The sequence below is a fragment of the Myotis myotis genome, unplaced genomic scaffold (genome assembly GCF_014108235.1).
Source record: "Myotis myotis isolate mMyoMyo1 unplaced genomic scaffold, mMyoMyo1.p scaffold_m19_p_3, whole genome shotgun sequence".
In the NCBI taxonomy this organism is placed as follows: domain Eukaryota; kingdom Metazoa; phylum Chordata; class Mammalia; order Chiroptera; family Vespertilionidae; genus Myotis; species Myotis myotis.
Window position 1 is genome coordinate 161,258,987 of NW_023416335.1, and position 17,481 is coordinate 161,276,467.

Consider the following 17,481-nt stretch of genomic DNA (forward strand, 5'->3'; position numbering starts at 1 on the left):
AGGGGAGGGGAGGGGAGGGGTGGGGAGGGGGAGAAAGGCAGCCTTCAGGGTCCACCCTGAGTTTCTGGGCCTCCCACAACCACCCGGGGGGATTCTGAGATCAGACGCTATGGACCTCTGGAAAGGCAGGAATGGGCCTCAGAGGTCTTTAAGCTGTCCCCATCCATGGTCATATATATGTGTATCTCTGCTCTTCTCTGGGGAGGGGGTTCATTGACCTTTCATTTGGTTCTCATGAGGGTCTCTGGCCCCAGAAGAAAAGACCCACAGCCTATATCTAAGTTAAGTGTTTGTTTATACCAGCCTCTCACTCCATGAGCTCTCCCACCCTTTATGACCATTCTCTGTCCCTTCTGACCCCATTCTTCACCCCATGGCCTCCACTCAGCTTCCATGACCGCACTGCTCTCTTCTGTCCTAATCTCTCTCCTTGCCCCAATCTGCCCCACTACCTTTGGCCTCTACCACTGCACCCTGTGCTCCCTCAGCATCACCTCTCTGCACCCCCAAGGTCCACCTTCTTCCCTGGGACCGTGCCTTGCCTACCTTGTTTTCCTGGCTTTCTTCACCAATGACCTGTGCATATGGAGAGAGGTTGAGGATATGGGAGTAGGGGAAGAGAGAAGGCTGGGGAAAAGCAGAAGAAGAAAGTGAAAGAAGCTCTAGAGGAAACCACAGGGCCTGTGGGGTAGGGGAGGTGGTTGCCATGGTAACCTCTGGTTGTGGGGGAAGGGTAAAAGGTCCCATAGCCTGAGGCCACCCAAAGGAGGAACCCCTTCCCCCCAGTTGCTCTTCCCAGCAGCTATGCGCCTACAATCCAGCTGCCATTTACTGAGCACCTGCTATGAGATGGGCACTTTGCTAGGTGTGTGTCTTCGGTTAGTCCTGTCCCAAAGGAGTGCGCCTGACACAGGAGACAGACCTGTGAACACAGACCTCGCATCAGTTCCTTCTCAAAGCTCCCTCTGGTCAAGTGTGGGCCAGGGCGAGTATTTCCACAACCCTGTCTTTCTATAGGCTTCATTCTTAAAAACAATTTTTTAAAATTGATTTCAGAGAGGAAGGGAGAGGGAGAGAGAGAGAGAAACATCAGTAATGAGAGAGAATCACTGATCGGCTGCCTTCTACATGCCCCCCACAGGGGTTCGAGCCAGCAACCCAGAGTCAACCAGGAATTGAAACTGGTTTGCAGGTCGATGCTCAACCACAGGGCCACACTGGCCAGACTAGGCTTCATCCTTGCCCTCGCTGCAGCTGCCATTCCTGCTCGGTATGCTTCTCCTAGGTGGCCCTTCCACCCCTTTCCAGGCTCCACTACTGTCTGGGCTCCTTGGCCCAGTCTCATTTTCTAAGCCTGGCCCTGTGCCTCTCTCTCAACTTCCCAGCTGTCTGGACCTTGAATTTCTCAAAGCCTCTCCACTTTTCACCCCATTACTTCTCATTCACTGATTCTCTCATCAAGCCCTTAGTATGTGCCAGGTTCTCTTCTAAACAACTGATATGAATTAATCTCATTTAATTCTCAACCACCAACCCTATGAGTTCCACTTGACAGATGAGAAAATAGCCACAGGAAGAGTCAATAACTTACCTAAGGTCCCAAGACTAGTAAGGGATGCAGACCCAGGATCTGAGGTGGGGCAGTTTGGCTCCAGAGCTGGTATAGTCAAGCACCCGCAAGGATACAGTGGACACGGGGTTTTCAAACTGAGTAACAGTCACCAATTTCCCCCAGTATTTACTGCCTCCATATTTCTTCCTATCATGTTCCTATATATACAAGGAAGTGAAGACATCATCAAGTCTGGAGGCAATCCTAGATCATCCAGTTACTAGCAACGTGATCTTGGGTAGCTTTTACTTTTTACCTCTAAGCCTCTACATCTGTGAAACTAGGGGGGCTGGGGGGACATTAACACCGATGTCATGAGGCTCCTGTGAGGATTAGTTATAACATCAGACTACACCCAGCACGACTAGGTGCTCAATAGATGATCTTCCAGATACCTGTATCATCAACTCTCTTGGCTCAGTTCCACCCTATCTGCTCCACTTTCTAGATCATTCACCCCCACCACCCCCAAGTCTTCCTCACCCCGGGCGTGTCACTTCCTCCTCTGTAGCCTCCCAGATCAGTACACAAAGGCTGCCGCTGCCGCTGAGGGAAAGGCTGCCCTGTTCGCACCTGTGAGTACCAGGGCATCAGCCCTCCTGCCTCTGTACTGGTCCAGGCCCCACCTGGTTCCAACCTCCCTGGAAGGGGTTCTGACCTGAAGACTCCCAGGATTCACTGAAACTTGAGCAAGGCTCTGAACCCTTCTGCATTCCTAAGATCCCCTGTCTTGTTCCTTCCTCCCATTTCACAAGCCCTCCTTCTCCCCACCTCTCTCTCTTGCATCAGTTTCCCAAGAATGGGGCTGGAGGGAGGAAAAGGAGGTGAGGGAATGTGTAGGTGCTATAAATTTGAATGCCTGCCATGTGCCAAGGATTATGCCAAGGTAGGTTCTCCCAATATTACTCCCCAGCTGCCATCCCTGCTGCTTAATGAGCTCGCGGTGGGGGGTGGGAGGGGGTAAGGGGGTGCTCAGCTCAGGCCCCCTCTGTGGCACCTTGGCCACAGATCCCCCACTCCTGGGCGACTGTAGCCCAGGGGCTCAGTTCTCTTTCCTCCAGGTGACTCCCGAGTGGACAGCACAGGGTTCTGCCTGACTTGGGAAGATCTGGATGGATTGGGAAGCCGCTGGTTCTCAGCTGCTCAGGGAACAGTAGGGTGTGTACTGGAGTCAGAATTGAGTCCAGGAAAATGAGACAACCACGGAGGGAGAGAAGGGAAGACTAAGGAAGTCCCCCTCCCCTGTGGAAAGAGAAAGGGGATTAGGTAGAGTCCATTGGGGCTACTTGGGGAGAGGGCACTCACTTCCACACTGATGGTGCCTGGGTTGGAGGGAAAGAAAGCACCTGTCTCAGTCCCCGTTCTGTTCTGCCTCCAGTGCACTGTGTGACCTTGGGTGAGTCGCTCACCACTCTGGGATTCAGGTTTCCATTTGTATAAAGAGGGGGGTTGAACTAGAAGCTTCTGCCATCCTATGGTTAGGATCAGAGAGAAAAAGAAGCAAAACAAAGAACTGTGAAGAAGTGGAAAAGAAAAAAGCAGCAGAAATGTAATAAAATTTTTGAATAGAAACGGGAGAGTGAGGCAGATCAAGAGAAGTGGCAGGTCATGTATTCATAAGGAGGGGAGAACAAGGTGGAGGGGGAATTAAGAGAAGGGGATTGGAGTGGGCTGTCCAGGGAGTCCCTGGGCCCCCTTTAGGGGAGATGAGTGGGGCTTGAGGTTTCTGGGGTTGTCCTATCCGGGGAACCAGGGTGCCATGGGGGCCCCACCTATGAAAGATGAGTCAAAAGTGGGCTTTGTACTTCAGCATCTCCAGTCTCCCCCGACCACAGGCGTGCAGAGCAAACAAGGCTGAGGTTACACTGGGCTGGTCTGTCTCGGAGGGTGGAGCCTCCATTACACATAGATTCTATGCCTGAGGTCACAGGTGGAGGGGAGCAGGACACGGTGGTCAATGACTTGGCACCCCACCCTTTCCCACACTTTGCAGAGCATCAGGATTTGAGTCTAGGTCCAGGCTGAGGAGGAGGCAGATGCTTCATGACAAAGAGTTAGCTGGCCTTCCTCATAGACCATTGATGGCGATGTAAACTGGCACATTCTTTAAGGCAGTTATGTTGGCAATACTCAGCAATATTATAAATGGTGCCTATTTACTGACCTCACAAATTCTCTTCCAGGGATTTATCCTACACATTCCCTTGCACACATGTGAAATGAAAATATATGAATTTTCACTGCAATATTATTTACAATAGTGAACAATTAGAAGCAATTTAAAAACCCCACCATAAGAGACTAACTACAATATGATAAATCTATGCAATAAAAAACTATATGCCTGTAAAAATTAACAAGGAAGTTCTTTATTTTCTTGGGTAGCAGGATCTCTAAGAAAAGTAAAGGAGAAAAAAAAGTAAGATGCCAAACTGTGTATTCTATCATTTTTAGAATTCTATCATTTGATTCTACCATTTGAAGAGTATATATACAGAATGTCCCCAAAGAATGTATACATACTTTATCAGCTGATAGCTGAATTACGAAAATGAAATGTATTTTAATAAACATTGCCTTTATAATTATTCAGTGTGTATACATTTTTGGGGACACCCTACATATGTTTACATTAGTTTGTATATGCATAAAACAATCTCTAGAAAGACTACAAGCAACAAATGATAATAATAAATGATGGTTATTTATTTAAAGTGGGTGTGGAAGTGGGTGGATGGGGGATTTCCCAGTATCTTATTTAACTCTGATCTTTTTTTTATGGTGGTAAAATACACATAAAATCTATCATTTTAATTTTTTTAAAAAAATATATTTTATTGATTTTTTACAGAGAGGAAGGGAGAGAGATAGAGAGTTAGAAACATAGATGGGAGAGAAACATCGATCAGCCGCCTCCTGCACATCTCCCACTGGGAATGTGCCCGCAACCCAGGTACATGCCCTTGACCGGAATCGAACCCGGGACCCCTCAGTCCGCAGGCCGACGCTCTATCCACTGAGCCAAACCGGTTTCGGCCATTTTAACAGTTTTTAAGTGTATATGACCCAATGGCATTAATGACATTCACAATGATGTGCAACCATGAACACTATCTACTTCCAGAACTTTTTCTTCACCTCAAAGGGAAACTGTCTATTAAGCAGTCACTCTCCATCCTTCCCTCCTCCCCAACACCTGGGAACCTCTAATCTACTTTTTCTTTTTAAAATATTTTTATTGATTTCAGAGAAGAAGGGAGAGGGAGAGAGAGCTAGAAATGTCAATGATGAGAGAGAAGCATTGATCAGCTGCCTCCTGCATACACCACACTGGAGATTGAGCCCACAACGCAGCACGTGCCCTGACTGGGCATCGAACCATGACCTCCTGGTTCATAGGTCGATGCTCAATCGCTGAGCCATGCCAGCTGGGCATACTCAGGCTGTCTCACATAAGTGGAGTCATTCATTATGTGGTTTTTTGTGACTGGTTTTGTTCACTCAGCATAATGTTTTCAAGGTTCATTGGTGTTGCAGCATGGTCAGTACTTCATTCCTTTTTATGGCCAAATATTTCATTGTATGGATATACCTATTTTGTTTACCTATTCATCAGTTGATGGACATAGGGTTGTTTCTACCTTTCAGCTATTGTGAGTAGTACTGCTATGAATATTCGTGTACAAGTTTTTTTTCTCCATCTTTTTGTGTGTGTGTGTGTACAAGTTTTTGTTTGAACACCTGTTTTCAATTCTTTAGGAATACACCAAGAGTGAAATTGTCAGGTCATAGGGAAGCGGTTCTCAATCTGTGGGTCGCGACCCCTTTGGCGGTGGAACGACCCTTTCACAGGGGTCGCCTAAGACCATCCTGCATATCAGATATTTACATTACGATTCATAACAGTAGCAACATTACAGTTATGAAGTAGCAATGAAAATAATTTTATGGTTGGGTCACAACATGAGGAACTGTATTTAAAGGGCCAGAAGGTTGAGAACCACTGTCATAGGGTAATTCTATGTTTTAACTTATCGAAGAATCACCAAACTGTTTCCCACAGTGTTCTCACCACTAACAATGAGAGTCCCATTTTCTCTACATCCTCATCAACGCTTATTTTCCATTTTTTAATGATAGCCATTCTAGAGAGTATGAAGCGATGCCTCGTTGTGGTTTTGGTTTGCATTTTCCGGACAACTGGTGTTGAGCATCTTTTTATGTGCTTGTTGGCCATTTGTCTATCTCCTTTATCAAAACAACTATTTAAATCCTTTGCCCATTTTTTTCTTTTCTTTTCTTTCAAAGTTATCAGGATACTCTCTTCCATGGTCCTGCTTGCTATTTTTAAAAATTTATCTTTATTGTTGAAAGTATTACAGATCCTTTGCTCATTTTAAAATAGAGTTGTCTTTTTGTTGTTGAGCTGTAAGAGTTCTTTATATATTCTGGATATTAATCAGATATATAGTTTGTAAATATTTTCTCCCATTCTGAGACCCATCATTTTACTCTCTTGAAAGTGTCCTTTGATGCACAAGTTTTAAATTTTGATGAAGTGCAATTTATCTTTTTTCTTGTGTTGCTTGTGCTTTTTTAAAAAAATTGTAGCTTGTGCTTTTGATGTTACAGCTAAGAGTCAATTGTCAAGTCCAAAATCATGAAGATTTACCCCTATGTTTTTCTTAAGGATTTATAGTTTAAACACTTTTTAAAAGGCCTTTGATTCATTTTTAGTTAATTTTTGTATATGTTGTGAGGTAGGAACCCAACTTCATTATTTTTGCTTGTTTGTTTTTAATTTTGTTTTATTGCTTAAAGTATTACAAAGAGTATTACATATTTCTCCTTCCCCCCCCCCCCTTGACATTCCCCCAACCTCCCCTACCCCCCAGTGTCTTGTGTCCATTGGTTATGCTTATATGCATGCATACAAGTCCTTCAGTTGATCTCTTACCCAACTTCATTATTTTATATGTGGATATCTAGTCATCCCAGCACCATTTATTGAATATTATTTTCTCTTTATTGAATGGTTTGGCACCTTTGTTGAAAATCAATTGGCCATAAGTGGATGGATTTACTTCTGGACTCTCAATTCTACTCCATGAATCTATATGCCTGTCCTTATGTCAGCACCACACTGACCTGTGACAAGTTGGGAAGTGTGAGTCCTCCTACTTGGTTCTTTTTCAAGATTGTTCTGGCTATTCATGCAATTCCATATGAATTTTAGAATCAGCTTTTCCGTTTATGTAAAAAAAAGAAGGCCAATAGGATTTTAAAATCTTTATTTAAATATATTTTTATTAATTTCAGAGAGGGAGAGGGAGAGAGAGAAACATCAATGATGAGAGAGAATCATTGATTGGCTGCCTCCTGCATGCCCCCTACTGGGGATTGAGCCAGCAACCTGGGCATGTGCCATTGCCGGAATCAAATCCCGGACCCTTCAGTCCGCAGGCCGATGCTCTATCCACTGAGCCAAACCAGCTAAGGCTTTTTTTATTTTATTTTTGAAGCATGGTAATGGGTTGCCCATTCAAAATTTTCATTAATATGTTTTTTAAAATCAGAAATTTACCTGGTATTCCCTAGAGGTCATTCCAGGAATTACCCTGCCTTCAGGCTCTCTCACATTGATATTTCTCTCTCTCTCTCTCTCTCTCTCTCTCTCTCTCCCCCTCCCTCCCTCCCTCCCTCCACCCCCCTCTCTCTCTTAAATATCTTTATTGAATCGGAGAAGGGAGAGGGAGAGAGAGCTAGAAACATCAATGATGAGAAAGAATCATTGCATATCCCCCTCCTGCATACCCCCAATTGAGGATTGAGCCCTCAACCCAGGCATGTACCCTGACTTCCTGGTTCATAGGTCAATGCTCAACCACTGAGCCATGCTGGCCGGGCCTTCAGGCTTTTTCTCCACTCTAGATTCCCTTTGTGCAAAGCACAGAAGAAGTTTTATCACCCCTTGCCCTTCCTTCCTGTGCTATTCCAGACCTTCAGAAAGTTCTTATGACCTAATCTTTATTTCTCTTGCTACCATGTTAAACAAATACAGCTAATCTTCGTGCCTTTCACGTAGTCCCTCATCTGCTCCAGCTTTATTTCTTATCATTCTACTCAGGCTCCCGCCCCCTTATTTACAGCCTCTAACACTCTTCCCTTATATAAAATCCAAGATTATAAAAGCTATAAGAGCTGTCAGATTATTCAATACCCTCACTTTACAGATGTGGAATGAGGCCCAGAGAGAAAGTCTGACCTGCCACACAGCCAATGAGTGACTGAGGCAGGACCAGAATCTGGTCTGTTTCCCTTGTGGTTCTATTTCCACTATGACTTGGAATCTTGTTGATTCCAATCTACCTGTGTGTAGACCATGGTGCCTCCAGGCCCAGTCCCCAGACTCTTGGCTAGGCCATTTTGCTCACCCTGGCCTCTTTTTTCTTCTTTTTTATTTTTATTTATTGCTTAAAGTATTACAAAGGGTATTACATATGTGTCCATTTTATCCCCCCGCCCTAGACAGTCCCCTAGCCTCCCCTATCCCCCAGTGTCTTATGTCCATTGGTTATGCTTATATGCATGCATACAAGTCCTTTAGTTGATCTCTTACCCCCCTACCTCCTGCCCCCCAACCCTCCCCGGCCTTCCCGCTGCAGTTTGACAATCTGTTTGAGGCAGCTCTGCCTCTGTATCTATTATTGTTCAAAAGTTTATAATGGTCTCTATTATCCATGAATGAGTGAGATCATGTGGTATTTTTCCTTCATTGACTGGCTTATTTCACTTAGCATAGTGCTCTCCAGTTCCATCCATGACGTTGCAAATTCTTTTTTTAAATATATTTTTTATAGATTTCAGAGAGGAAAGGAGAGAGAGAGAGAGAGAGAGAGAGAGAGAGAGAGAGAGAGAGAGAGAGAGAGAAAGAGAGAGAGAGAAACATCAGTGATGAGAGAGAATCATTGATTGGCTGTCTCCTGCATGCCCTCTATTGGGTATCGAGCCCGGGCATATGCCCTTGACCGGAATCAAACCTGGGACGCTTCAGTCTGCAGGCTGACGCTCTATCCACTGAGCCAAACTGGCTAGGGCCCACCTTGGGCTCTTCAAGTCTGCACATAGGGGAGATGGGTCATGACCCAGTACTTGCCCCTTCTTGCCATTTTGAAGAAGCTGCTGAATCCACACAGGGAAGTGAAACTATGAGGGGAGATAAAGAGCTGGGGTAGAGCTTTGAGAGTGACAACCACAGGCTAAGTTTAGAGGACTGAGAACTTAGATGGGTCCTCCCTAATGATCGACATGTCTCCCTTCATATCCAATTTCAGGCCATGGTGGCTTTGTCAATGGTTCTTGTTTTCCTGCTGGTTCTGAGCAGAAGTGAGAGTGAACTGGACGCCAAGATCTCATCTCCAGGGGAGGCCACAGAATGGGGTGATCCTGATCTGTCCCTGCTGGGATCCTGCAAGCCAGCCCCATCCTGCAAGAAGTGCATCCTCTCACATCCAAGCTGTGCATGGTGCAAGCAACTGGTAAAAATGGGCCTGTGGCCTTTGAGCCATGTATAGGTGTATATGCAGCCTGGATATGTGTGCATGAATGTGTGGGTACATGTGTGATTTTTCTGGGTGCACTCTGCAGTCCTGTGTGTGACTGAGTCTGTGCACATAGGACTTTTGTGTGTGATTGTGTTTGTGTGTGCACAATCACACATGCAAGATTCCTGTGCATGCAAGTTTATATCTATTTTGTGTGTGTGTGTGTGTGTGTGTGTGTGTGTGGACAGGACTTGTGACTGTGAATTTGGAGGAAGTATATTCTGTTGGGACTCATGCTTGTGTATAGGTAGAGGGACCTATTGTGCATGTACACACGTGAGAAGTGTCAGCTCAGGCTGCCATAACAAAATATCATTGACTGGTTGGCTTAAACACAGGAATTTATTTCTCAGTTCTGGAGGCTGGGAAGTCCAAGGCCTAGGTGCCAGCAGATTTGGTTCCTGGTGAGAGCTCCCTTCCTGGCTTTCAGATGGGCCGCAGATCAAGCTCTTATGATTCTTCTTGTAAGGGCACTAATCCCATCATGAGTGTTCTACCCTCATGACCTCACCTAACCCTAATTTCTTCCCAGAGGCCCTATCTCTAATACTATCACAATGGGGGGCAATCCATGGCAGAAAGTGTACGATTAGGTCCCTGAGTTGGTGTTGGGGGTTCCAGGGGTGTGTTCCTAGGTATGCATTAGCCTATGACTGGGGAAGTAGAGGGAAGGAGTTGGAAACCTGTGGGTTTCAGTGAATTACCTCAGTGGCCAAGAAGGATGCCGAGGAGTGGGTGTCTCTCTGGCTGGTCAAAAACAAGGCTGTTCTTTGTTTTTTTAAAAAAATATATATTTTATTGATTTCAGAGAGGAAGAGAGACAGAGAGATCGAAACGTCAATGATGAGAAAGAATCATTGATCCGCTGCCTCCTGCATGCCCCACACACTGGGGATCAAGCCCACAACCCGGTTATGTGCCCTGACTGGGAACTGAACTGTGATCTCCTGGTTCACAGGACTACACTCAACCATGAGCCACGCTGGTTGGGCTAGGCTGTTCTTTGTTTACGCCTTAAAGAGGCAGGGCCCATGGAGTAGCAGTGCCTGAGACAGGGGTGAGGCAGAACACTCACAGAAAAATGGAGAGTTGGATGAGATGAGAATTGAAGGCAAACTCACTAGGAGACAGAGCTACAGAGGCTGAGCAGGCCCAGGAGAAAGGTACACAGTGAAACTGAGATGACTGGAAGACTCAGTCTGCAGGTGGCAGAGCAGAGGTGCCAGGTGGGGGCTCTTGGGACAGCTATGTATGCCTGCCTCCTCCAATCCCCAGATCAGAGACTGGCACCCAGGCCAGCTGAGAAGCCACTTTAACCATTTCCTTCCTCTGTGGCTTCCCAGCTAGTCCCAGGGGTACCAGACATATTGGGGCAACGGGGCCTCCTCTTCTGCCCCTATCCTTTCCCCTTCCCAGGAACTGTGAGTCTTAGCCTGATTCCCTTCCCATTTCCGCCTGAGCAAGCAGGGGAGGCAGGATTAGCAGGCAGGGCTCCTCCTTTTCTTGTGGAAGTGAGGCCCCAGAGATCCTCAACAGGAAGTCTGCGGCCCTAGGGGGAGGGGAAGGGTAGTTGGCTGGGGAAGGGGGGAGTCGAGATAAGGGAGGAAGTGGGCTCTGACAAGGAAGAAAGGCCCAGGGTTCAAGGACAGCTGTGGAAGGAAGGGGAGGGGAGGGGAGGGAATCAGAGGGGCTCAAGGAGTTGACTGAGAGAGGAGGGGTTAGAAGTGGCAGTATTTCGGGCTGGGAGCAGGCCTGGGGGTGATGGGGGGGTGGCGGGGAGGATTAGGGTCCTGACCCATCTACCCTTGCGGTACAGAACTTCACAGCGTCAGGGGAGGCGGAGGAGCGGCGTTGCGCCTCGCGTGAGGAGCTGCTGGCTCGTGGTTGCCCCCCAGGGGAGCTGGAAGAGCCCCAAGGCCAGCAGGAGGTGCTGCAGGACCAGCCGCTCAGCCAGGGCTCCCGGGGCGGTGAGGGGGCCACTCAGCTGGCACCGCAGCGGGTGCGGGTCACGCTGCGTCCCGGTGAGTGAGCTGGGGCACTGCAGGGGCAGAAGTCTGGGTGTGGATCTGAACGTGCCCCGCTGACCCCCACTGCCCTGTCCCCAGGGGAGCCCCAGCAGCTGCAGGTCCGCTTCCTCCGTGCCGAGGGGTACCCTGTGGACCTGTACTACCTTATGGACCTGAGCTACTCCATGAAGGACGACCTGGAGTTCGTGCGCCAGCTCGGGCACGCCCTGCTTGTGCGGCTGCAGGAGGTCACCAAGTCCGTGCGCATCGGTGAGCGCAGCGCAGCCCCACCACCTGCCAGCCTCTGCCTCGAACTTCAACCGCTGCCTTAGCCTCTGCCAACGTCCTGGACACATAAGGGCCCCACCTGCCCTCTCCCAGGATTAAGAGGCCGCAGGTTGCTGACATCTTCCCCCAAAGACACGCATCTTCTAGGTCAGAGCTGGAGGGGACTTAAGTGACTGCCCAGTGGAACCATTCATTTTACAGGGAGTGTAACTGAGGCCCCGAGTCTGGAGAGATGAGTTCAGGCAGCTCCCAGGGCTCAGGCAGTGCCCTGGACCTACCAACTCAGCTACTGCCCTGATGCCTCCGTCTCAGCCGTGTCTCTAAATGCCACTGTCCCTGGTTGCACATCTGTGCTCACCTCTTCTCCGTTCGCAGTCTCCTTTGCCTCATGCTGCTGCTACACCTTACACTCCACCTTCTTGCTCAGCTTTCAGGAAACCCTTGTCTGACCCCCCATTGTGTCCTCTTCATCTCCTCCCTCCCCCCACTTCCCTGAGCTGGTGGATTCAGCCTTCCGGCCAGGTACCGGGTCCCTGCCCTTTAGGAACACCTGGCTCCTCTAGGACCCCCCGACCCCCACGGACTCCTCCCTTCCTAGTCCTCAGCAGTGGCCCTCCCATCCTGCTGCCGCCGCCCAGAGACTTCGGGCACAGCTTTCATCCCTCCTCCCTTCCCTAGGCTTTGGCTCCTTCGTGGACAAGACGGTACTGCCCTTCGTGAGCACAGTGCCCTCCAAGCTTCGCCATCCCTGCCCCACCCGACTGGAGCGCTGCCAGCCCCCCTTCAGCTTTCACCACGTGCTATCCCTGACGGGGGATGCCAAGGCCTTCGAGCGGGAGGTGGGGCGCCAGAGTGTGTCTGGCAACCTGGACTCACCTGAAGGTGGCTTTGATGCCATTCTACAGGCTGCACTCTGCCAGGTAAGAAGGTGGGGCAGGAGTCTGAATCTGAAGGACTGTTGGGGGCCAAGACTGCCACCTACAGTTGTGCAGGACACAGTTCCACAGGGTAGCATTTGTATCCTCACCATAGTTTGCATATTTATTTTGACAATTTCCTAGTAAACTGAAGTAAAATATCTTGAGGAAGAGGCACGTTTTCTAACTCACAAGAATGCTTCCACTAGCAGCAACCCTGCCTTAGGGTCTAGGGAAAAAGAGGAGGGAGCTGGGGGCGGGGGTATAGACAAACTGACTCAGAATGAAGCTGGCCAAATCCCTGGCTCACATTGCTGGCTGGGGTGGCTCACGGGCCATGCCCAGGTGCACAGCCTACCCCCTACCCCACCCTAGGAGCAGATTGGCTGGAGAAATGTGTCTCGGCTGCTGGTGTTCACTTCAGATGACACGTTCCACACAGCTGGGGATGGAAAGTTGGGTGGCATTTTCATGCCCAGTGATGGGCATTGCCACTTGGACAGCAATGGCCTCTATAGTCGCAGCCCAGAGTTTGTGAGTCCATCTTAGTCCCATGTCCCTCCCCGTCCTGAGCCCCACCTTCTCTCTTCCCAGGACCCCCATCCCCCCAGCTTCATTCTCCTCGCTGGTAACCACCCAGCTGTTTTCCCCAGCAGCTCCACCCCCGCTGCTCAGACTCCCTAGCCCCTCCCTCCCTTGCCAAGTCCCCAGGGCTCCTGTAGCTGGTGGAACCCCAGTTCCTGGATTTCCTGGGCTGAGGGTACCTGGAGTGTTTGGAGGACCTGCGGTGCTCACCTTGTCCCCATTCCCTGCTCCAGGACTACCCCTCTGTGGGTCAGGTAGCCCAGGCTCTCTCTGCAGCAAACATCCAGCCCATTTTTGCTGTCACCAGTGCCACACTGCCCGTCTACCAGGTGAGAGCCCTCCCACCCTGAACCTTCCTCAAGTCTCTCAAAGTCCCATTCTTCTCTCCCCCATATGCCCTCCTTCCAGACCCCCTGAAGCCCATTTCTCTGGAGTTGTGACCCACCCTTTCCCTCAACTCCTCATAATTCAGGAGCTGAGTAAGCTGATCCCCAAGTCCGCAGTGGGGGAGCTGAGTGAGAACTCCAGCAATGTGGTACAGCTCATCATGGACGCGTATAATGTGAGGAGCTGAAGGGGACTGAGACGGGGAGGGGGGGAGGGCGGGGGGGGGGATGGTGAGGGCAGACACTGGGGCAAGGTGAGAAAGGGCCCTCAAGAGGGGTGGCAGAACTAAGAGGGAATAATTGCTTTTTGGGTAACCCACCACAGCTCCTACCTGCAGCTTGCATAGGGTTGTCTTAATAGTTCATTCACTCAATCAGTCTTACATTCACAAATCTTAAGCGTCTGATTTGTGTAGAGAATGGAGCCCAGCTCTGAGCAAGGAAGGAAAGTAATATTCATTGAGCTTTTATTATATGCCAAGTGCACATACTTCGATTGCTATCCCATTTAACCTCACAAAACCTGCTGCTGGGTAACTATTACCATCCCTATTTTATAGATGGGGTACAGACACAAGGAGGCTCAGTGACTTACCCAAGGTCACTCAGATAAAAGAGAGAAGGGCTGGGATTTGTCCTCTAGTCAGTCTGTACATAAATGATGTAATATCCAGAACCTGCTTTCATTAAGCTTATAAACAATCCAGATATTCTTCACAGGAAACATAGTTTTACAGGTAGGAGGAACCATAAAAATTCTTAAGTGTTTCTTGGTTTAGGTCTTATCTTTGTAACTAGACTGTAGGCTTCTTGATGACAGGAACCATTTCCTAAAACCACAGTGAGAAAACCTGAGCCGGTATCAAATTTTCCAGGACAAAGTCTGGGAGAATTACCCTTTAGACCTTGTATGTACACAGGTTGTATGTCCCGATTTGGGATTTGAGAACACAGCTGCTGCATGTTTACGGTGCCTGGCCAGCCCCTGAGCCCCAGCAAGCCCTGGCTCCCTGGCTGCAGCTGCAGTGAAGTGCTAGTAGAGGCCCTGGATCCCCCTGTACTCCCCTCGAGGTTCTCGCAGGTCCCTCCTCCAGAGATGCCTCCAGACTAGGCAGAATGGAAGGAGCCTTGAGGTGGGCTGAGGGCAGGGTTCTGGCAGAATCTGGAATGGCTGGAGAGGGCATGAGGTGGGGTCAGAGTCCACCTTCATGTGGTTACTCATTCTCTTCCCACAGAGCCTGTCATCCACTGTGACCCTCGAGCACTCTCCACTCCCTCCGGGGGTCCACATCTCTTATGAATCCCAGTGTGGGGGTCATGAGAAGAGGGCTGGTGAGCCTGGGGACCGGGGACAGTGCAACCATGTCCGAATCAACCAGACGGTGAGAGCCGGTTGCAATAGGCAGAAGGGGCGCTGGCCAGGTAGCTCAGTTGGTTACAGCATCGTCCCCAATATGCCAAGGTTGCGGGTTCGATCCCTGGTGAGGGCTCATACAAGAATCAACCAGTGAATGCATAAATAAGTGGACCAAACCAATGTTTCTCTAAAATCAATTTAAAAAATAGGCAGAATGAAGGAAGTGGGGGTGGGAGTGGGATATTGAGGCAGGAAGGAAAAGATGGGGGCCGGCACAGAGAACAATGCAAGAATTTGAGGTAGTTCTCCATCTACCCTTTCTGAAGGGGTTTAATGATTAGCTTCAAGCATGTTGCTAGGAGATGGGTGTTAGCATTGACTGTCCCTTAATTTACTAAGGAGTAGGGTTCTGGATGATCCATAGGTTTGGGGTGTGTGCCCCTGTGCACAGGGGTGCATGTATGAGTTTAGTCTGATTTCTGCCCATTCTGCCCTCAGGTGAATTTTTTGGTTACTTTCCAAGCTACCCGCTGCCTCCCAGAGCCCCATTTTCTGAAGTTCCGAGCTCTTGGCTTCTCAGAGGAGCTGACTGTGGAGTTGCACACACTGTGCGACTGCAACTGCCATGACACCCAGCTCCCAGCGCCCCACTGCAGTGACCACGGGCACCTACAATGCGGGGTGTGCAGGTGAGGGCCGCTAGCTTCCCTCCACCTATGTAGCCCCCCACAAATACAGCCCCTGTATTCCTCCTCCCTTGCCTTCTATTCTTCCACTGGCATCTCTAGACAAGTTTTTCCTACACATCCCTACACTGCACCCTGATTTTTATCTCCTGAAGCTTCCCAGAATGCTGAGACCCGCCCCTCCACCAGGACTCACTCTGCTCCTCCACTCCTTGGTACTTTACTATATTCCACATCCCTTCAGCCACCATCTAAACTCTTGTGAGACCTTGGGTTTAGAGTATCCTGGGAAAGACAGGTAAAGGAATGACCGAACTCGCGGACCCACCTCTCTCCCTTTCTTTCCCCTCCCAGCTGTGACCCAGGCCGCCTGGGTCGACTCTGTGAGTGCACTGAGTCTGAGATGTCCTCCCCAGATCTGGAATCTGGGTGCCGGGGCCCGAATGGGACAGGGCCCCTGTGCAGCGGGAAGGGACGCTGCCAGTGTGGACGCTGCAGCTGCAGCGGACAGAGCTCTGGGCGCCTGTGCGAGTGTGACGATGCCAGCTGTGAGCGACATGAGGGCATCCTCTGTGGAGGTACCTGGGGGCCTGTGAGAGAAGGGAGGGTTCAGAGTGGCTCTGAAGGGTATTTAGGGTCTGGGACCTTTAAGGCACTAAGGGCAAGTACGGAGATTCTGGTGTAGGAGCTGGGGCACACATGTGGCATACTGAGCGGGGACTGGATGCACGGGAACAGGTCAGCTCTAGGCTGTGCTGTCCATTGCGTGTGTGGAACCTGTTTGTCACCCTGTGCGTGACTCTACTCCAGGCTTTGGCCTCTGCCAATGTGGAGTGTGTCACTGTCACACCAACCGCACGGGCAGAGCGTGTGAGTGCAGTGGGGACGTGGATGGCTGCGTCGGTCCTGAGGGAAGGCTCTGCAGTGGGCATGGACATTGCAAATGCAACCGCTGCCAGTGCTTGGACGGCTACTACGGTGCCCTATGTGATCAGTGCCCAGGCTGCAAGACACCATGCGAGAGACACAGGTGAGGCCTCAGGCCTGGCATTTGGGGCCCCTGCCTGCTTTCCTCCATGTGGTGTGGGTGACAACTGCCCAGTCAGTAACTTACAGGCGTCTATTGGACAGGGACTGTGCAGAGTGTGGGGCCTTTGGGACTGGTGTCCTGGCCACCAATTGCAGCATGGCTTGTGCCCATACCAATGTGACTGTGGCTCTGGCCCCTATGCTGGATGACGGCTGGTGCAAAGAGAGGACCCTGGACAACCAGCTGTTCTTCTTCCTGGTGGAGGAGGAAGCCGGAGGCAGGGTCACGCTGAGAGTGCGACCCCAAGAGAGTAAGTGGACAGAGATGCCTTGGACATGCCAAATGGAGCCATGAAGGTTGATGGGTGGGGCCTCAGAACTCAGATTGGGGAGGTAAAGACAGAGGACCCAGACTAGGGATTGAAGCAGAACTGAGAATCCAGGCAAAAGTGGCGGTAATGGATCAAGCGGAGGCTAAAAAACTGGGCACTGAACATAAACCTGCTGAGTTCCCTTTGTTTTCAATGACAGGGACTGCCGGGGAGGTTGGATGGGGTTGCACACACACTGGGCAACTGGTGCTCAATCTCTGTGTCCCACCCGCCCAGAAGTCTTTCTGTTTCACCCCCATAGAGGGAGCAGACCACACCCAGGCCATTGTGCTAGGCTGTGTGGGGGGCATTGTGGCAGTGGGACTGGGGCTGGTCCTGGCTTATCGGCTCTCCGTGGAAATCTATGACCGCCGAGAATACAAGCGCTTTGAGAAGGAGCGGCAGCAGCCCAACTGGAAGCAGGTGAGACTGCCTCCTAGCCCGCTGGGCTGGTTTTCACTTGCTTTCCTGGGTTAGGTCCTCTGCCCCAGCTGTCTCATCCCACCCTCAGCCCTGACCCCCAACCCCCCCCCCCCCACCCCCGCCTCCGTCACCTAGGTGTTTGTGGCCTGTCCACAGGCTTTTAGGGTCTGGCTCAAGTTCTAGGTTGGCCCTTAGGATTAGCTAAAGGAGAAGTCCT

General features: G+C 50.0%; 1 protein-coding gene across 10 annotated transcripts in view; it reads left to right on the forward strand.

Annotated features, from left to right (window-relative positions):
- The first annotated feature begins 21 nt into the window (after positions 1-21).
- The window catches only part of ITGB7 (integrin subunit beta 7), a 25,865-nt gene continuing 8,405 nt past the window's right edge, over positions 22-17,481 (forward strand). The window contains exons 1-16 of one of the 10 annotated variants that reach the window (XM_036298388.1): positions 22-1,850; positions 2,061-2,187; positions 6,684-6,779; positions 8,947-9,150; positions 11,033-11,237; positions 11,322-11,492; positions 12,189-12,430; positions 12,803-12,961; positions 13,246-13,341; positions 13,485-13,574; positions 14,634-14,780; positions 15,254-15,444; positions 15,796-16,019; positions 16,252-16,471; positions 16,573-16,781; positions 17,104-17,264. In XM_036298388.1, the coding sequence (XP_036154281.1) occupies positions 6,687-6,779; positions 8,947-9,150; positions 11,033-11,237; positions 11,322-11,492; positions 12,189-12,430; positions 12,803-12,961; positions 13,246-13,341; positions 13,485-13,574; positions 14,634-14,780; positions 15,254-15,444; positions 15,796-16,019; positions 16,252-16,471; positions 16,573-16,781; positions 17,104-17,264 (2,412 nt within the window). In that variant the 5' untranslated portion in view covers positions 22-1,850; positions 2,061-2,187; positions 6,684-6,686. Of the gene's footprint in view, positions 2,188-6,554; positions 6,780-8,946; positions 9,151-11,032; positions 11,238-11,321; positions 11,493-12,188; positions 12,431-12,802; positions 12,962-13,245; positions 13,342-13,484; positions 13,575-14,633; positions 14,781-15,253; positions 15,445-15,795; positions 16,020-16,251; positions 16,472-16,572; positions 16,782-17,103; positions 17,265-17,481 lie in introns of those variants that run through there. The other 9 variants (XM_036298387.1, XM_036298386.1, XR_004965911.1 and 6 more) reach the window with 9 other exon arrangements.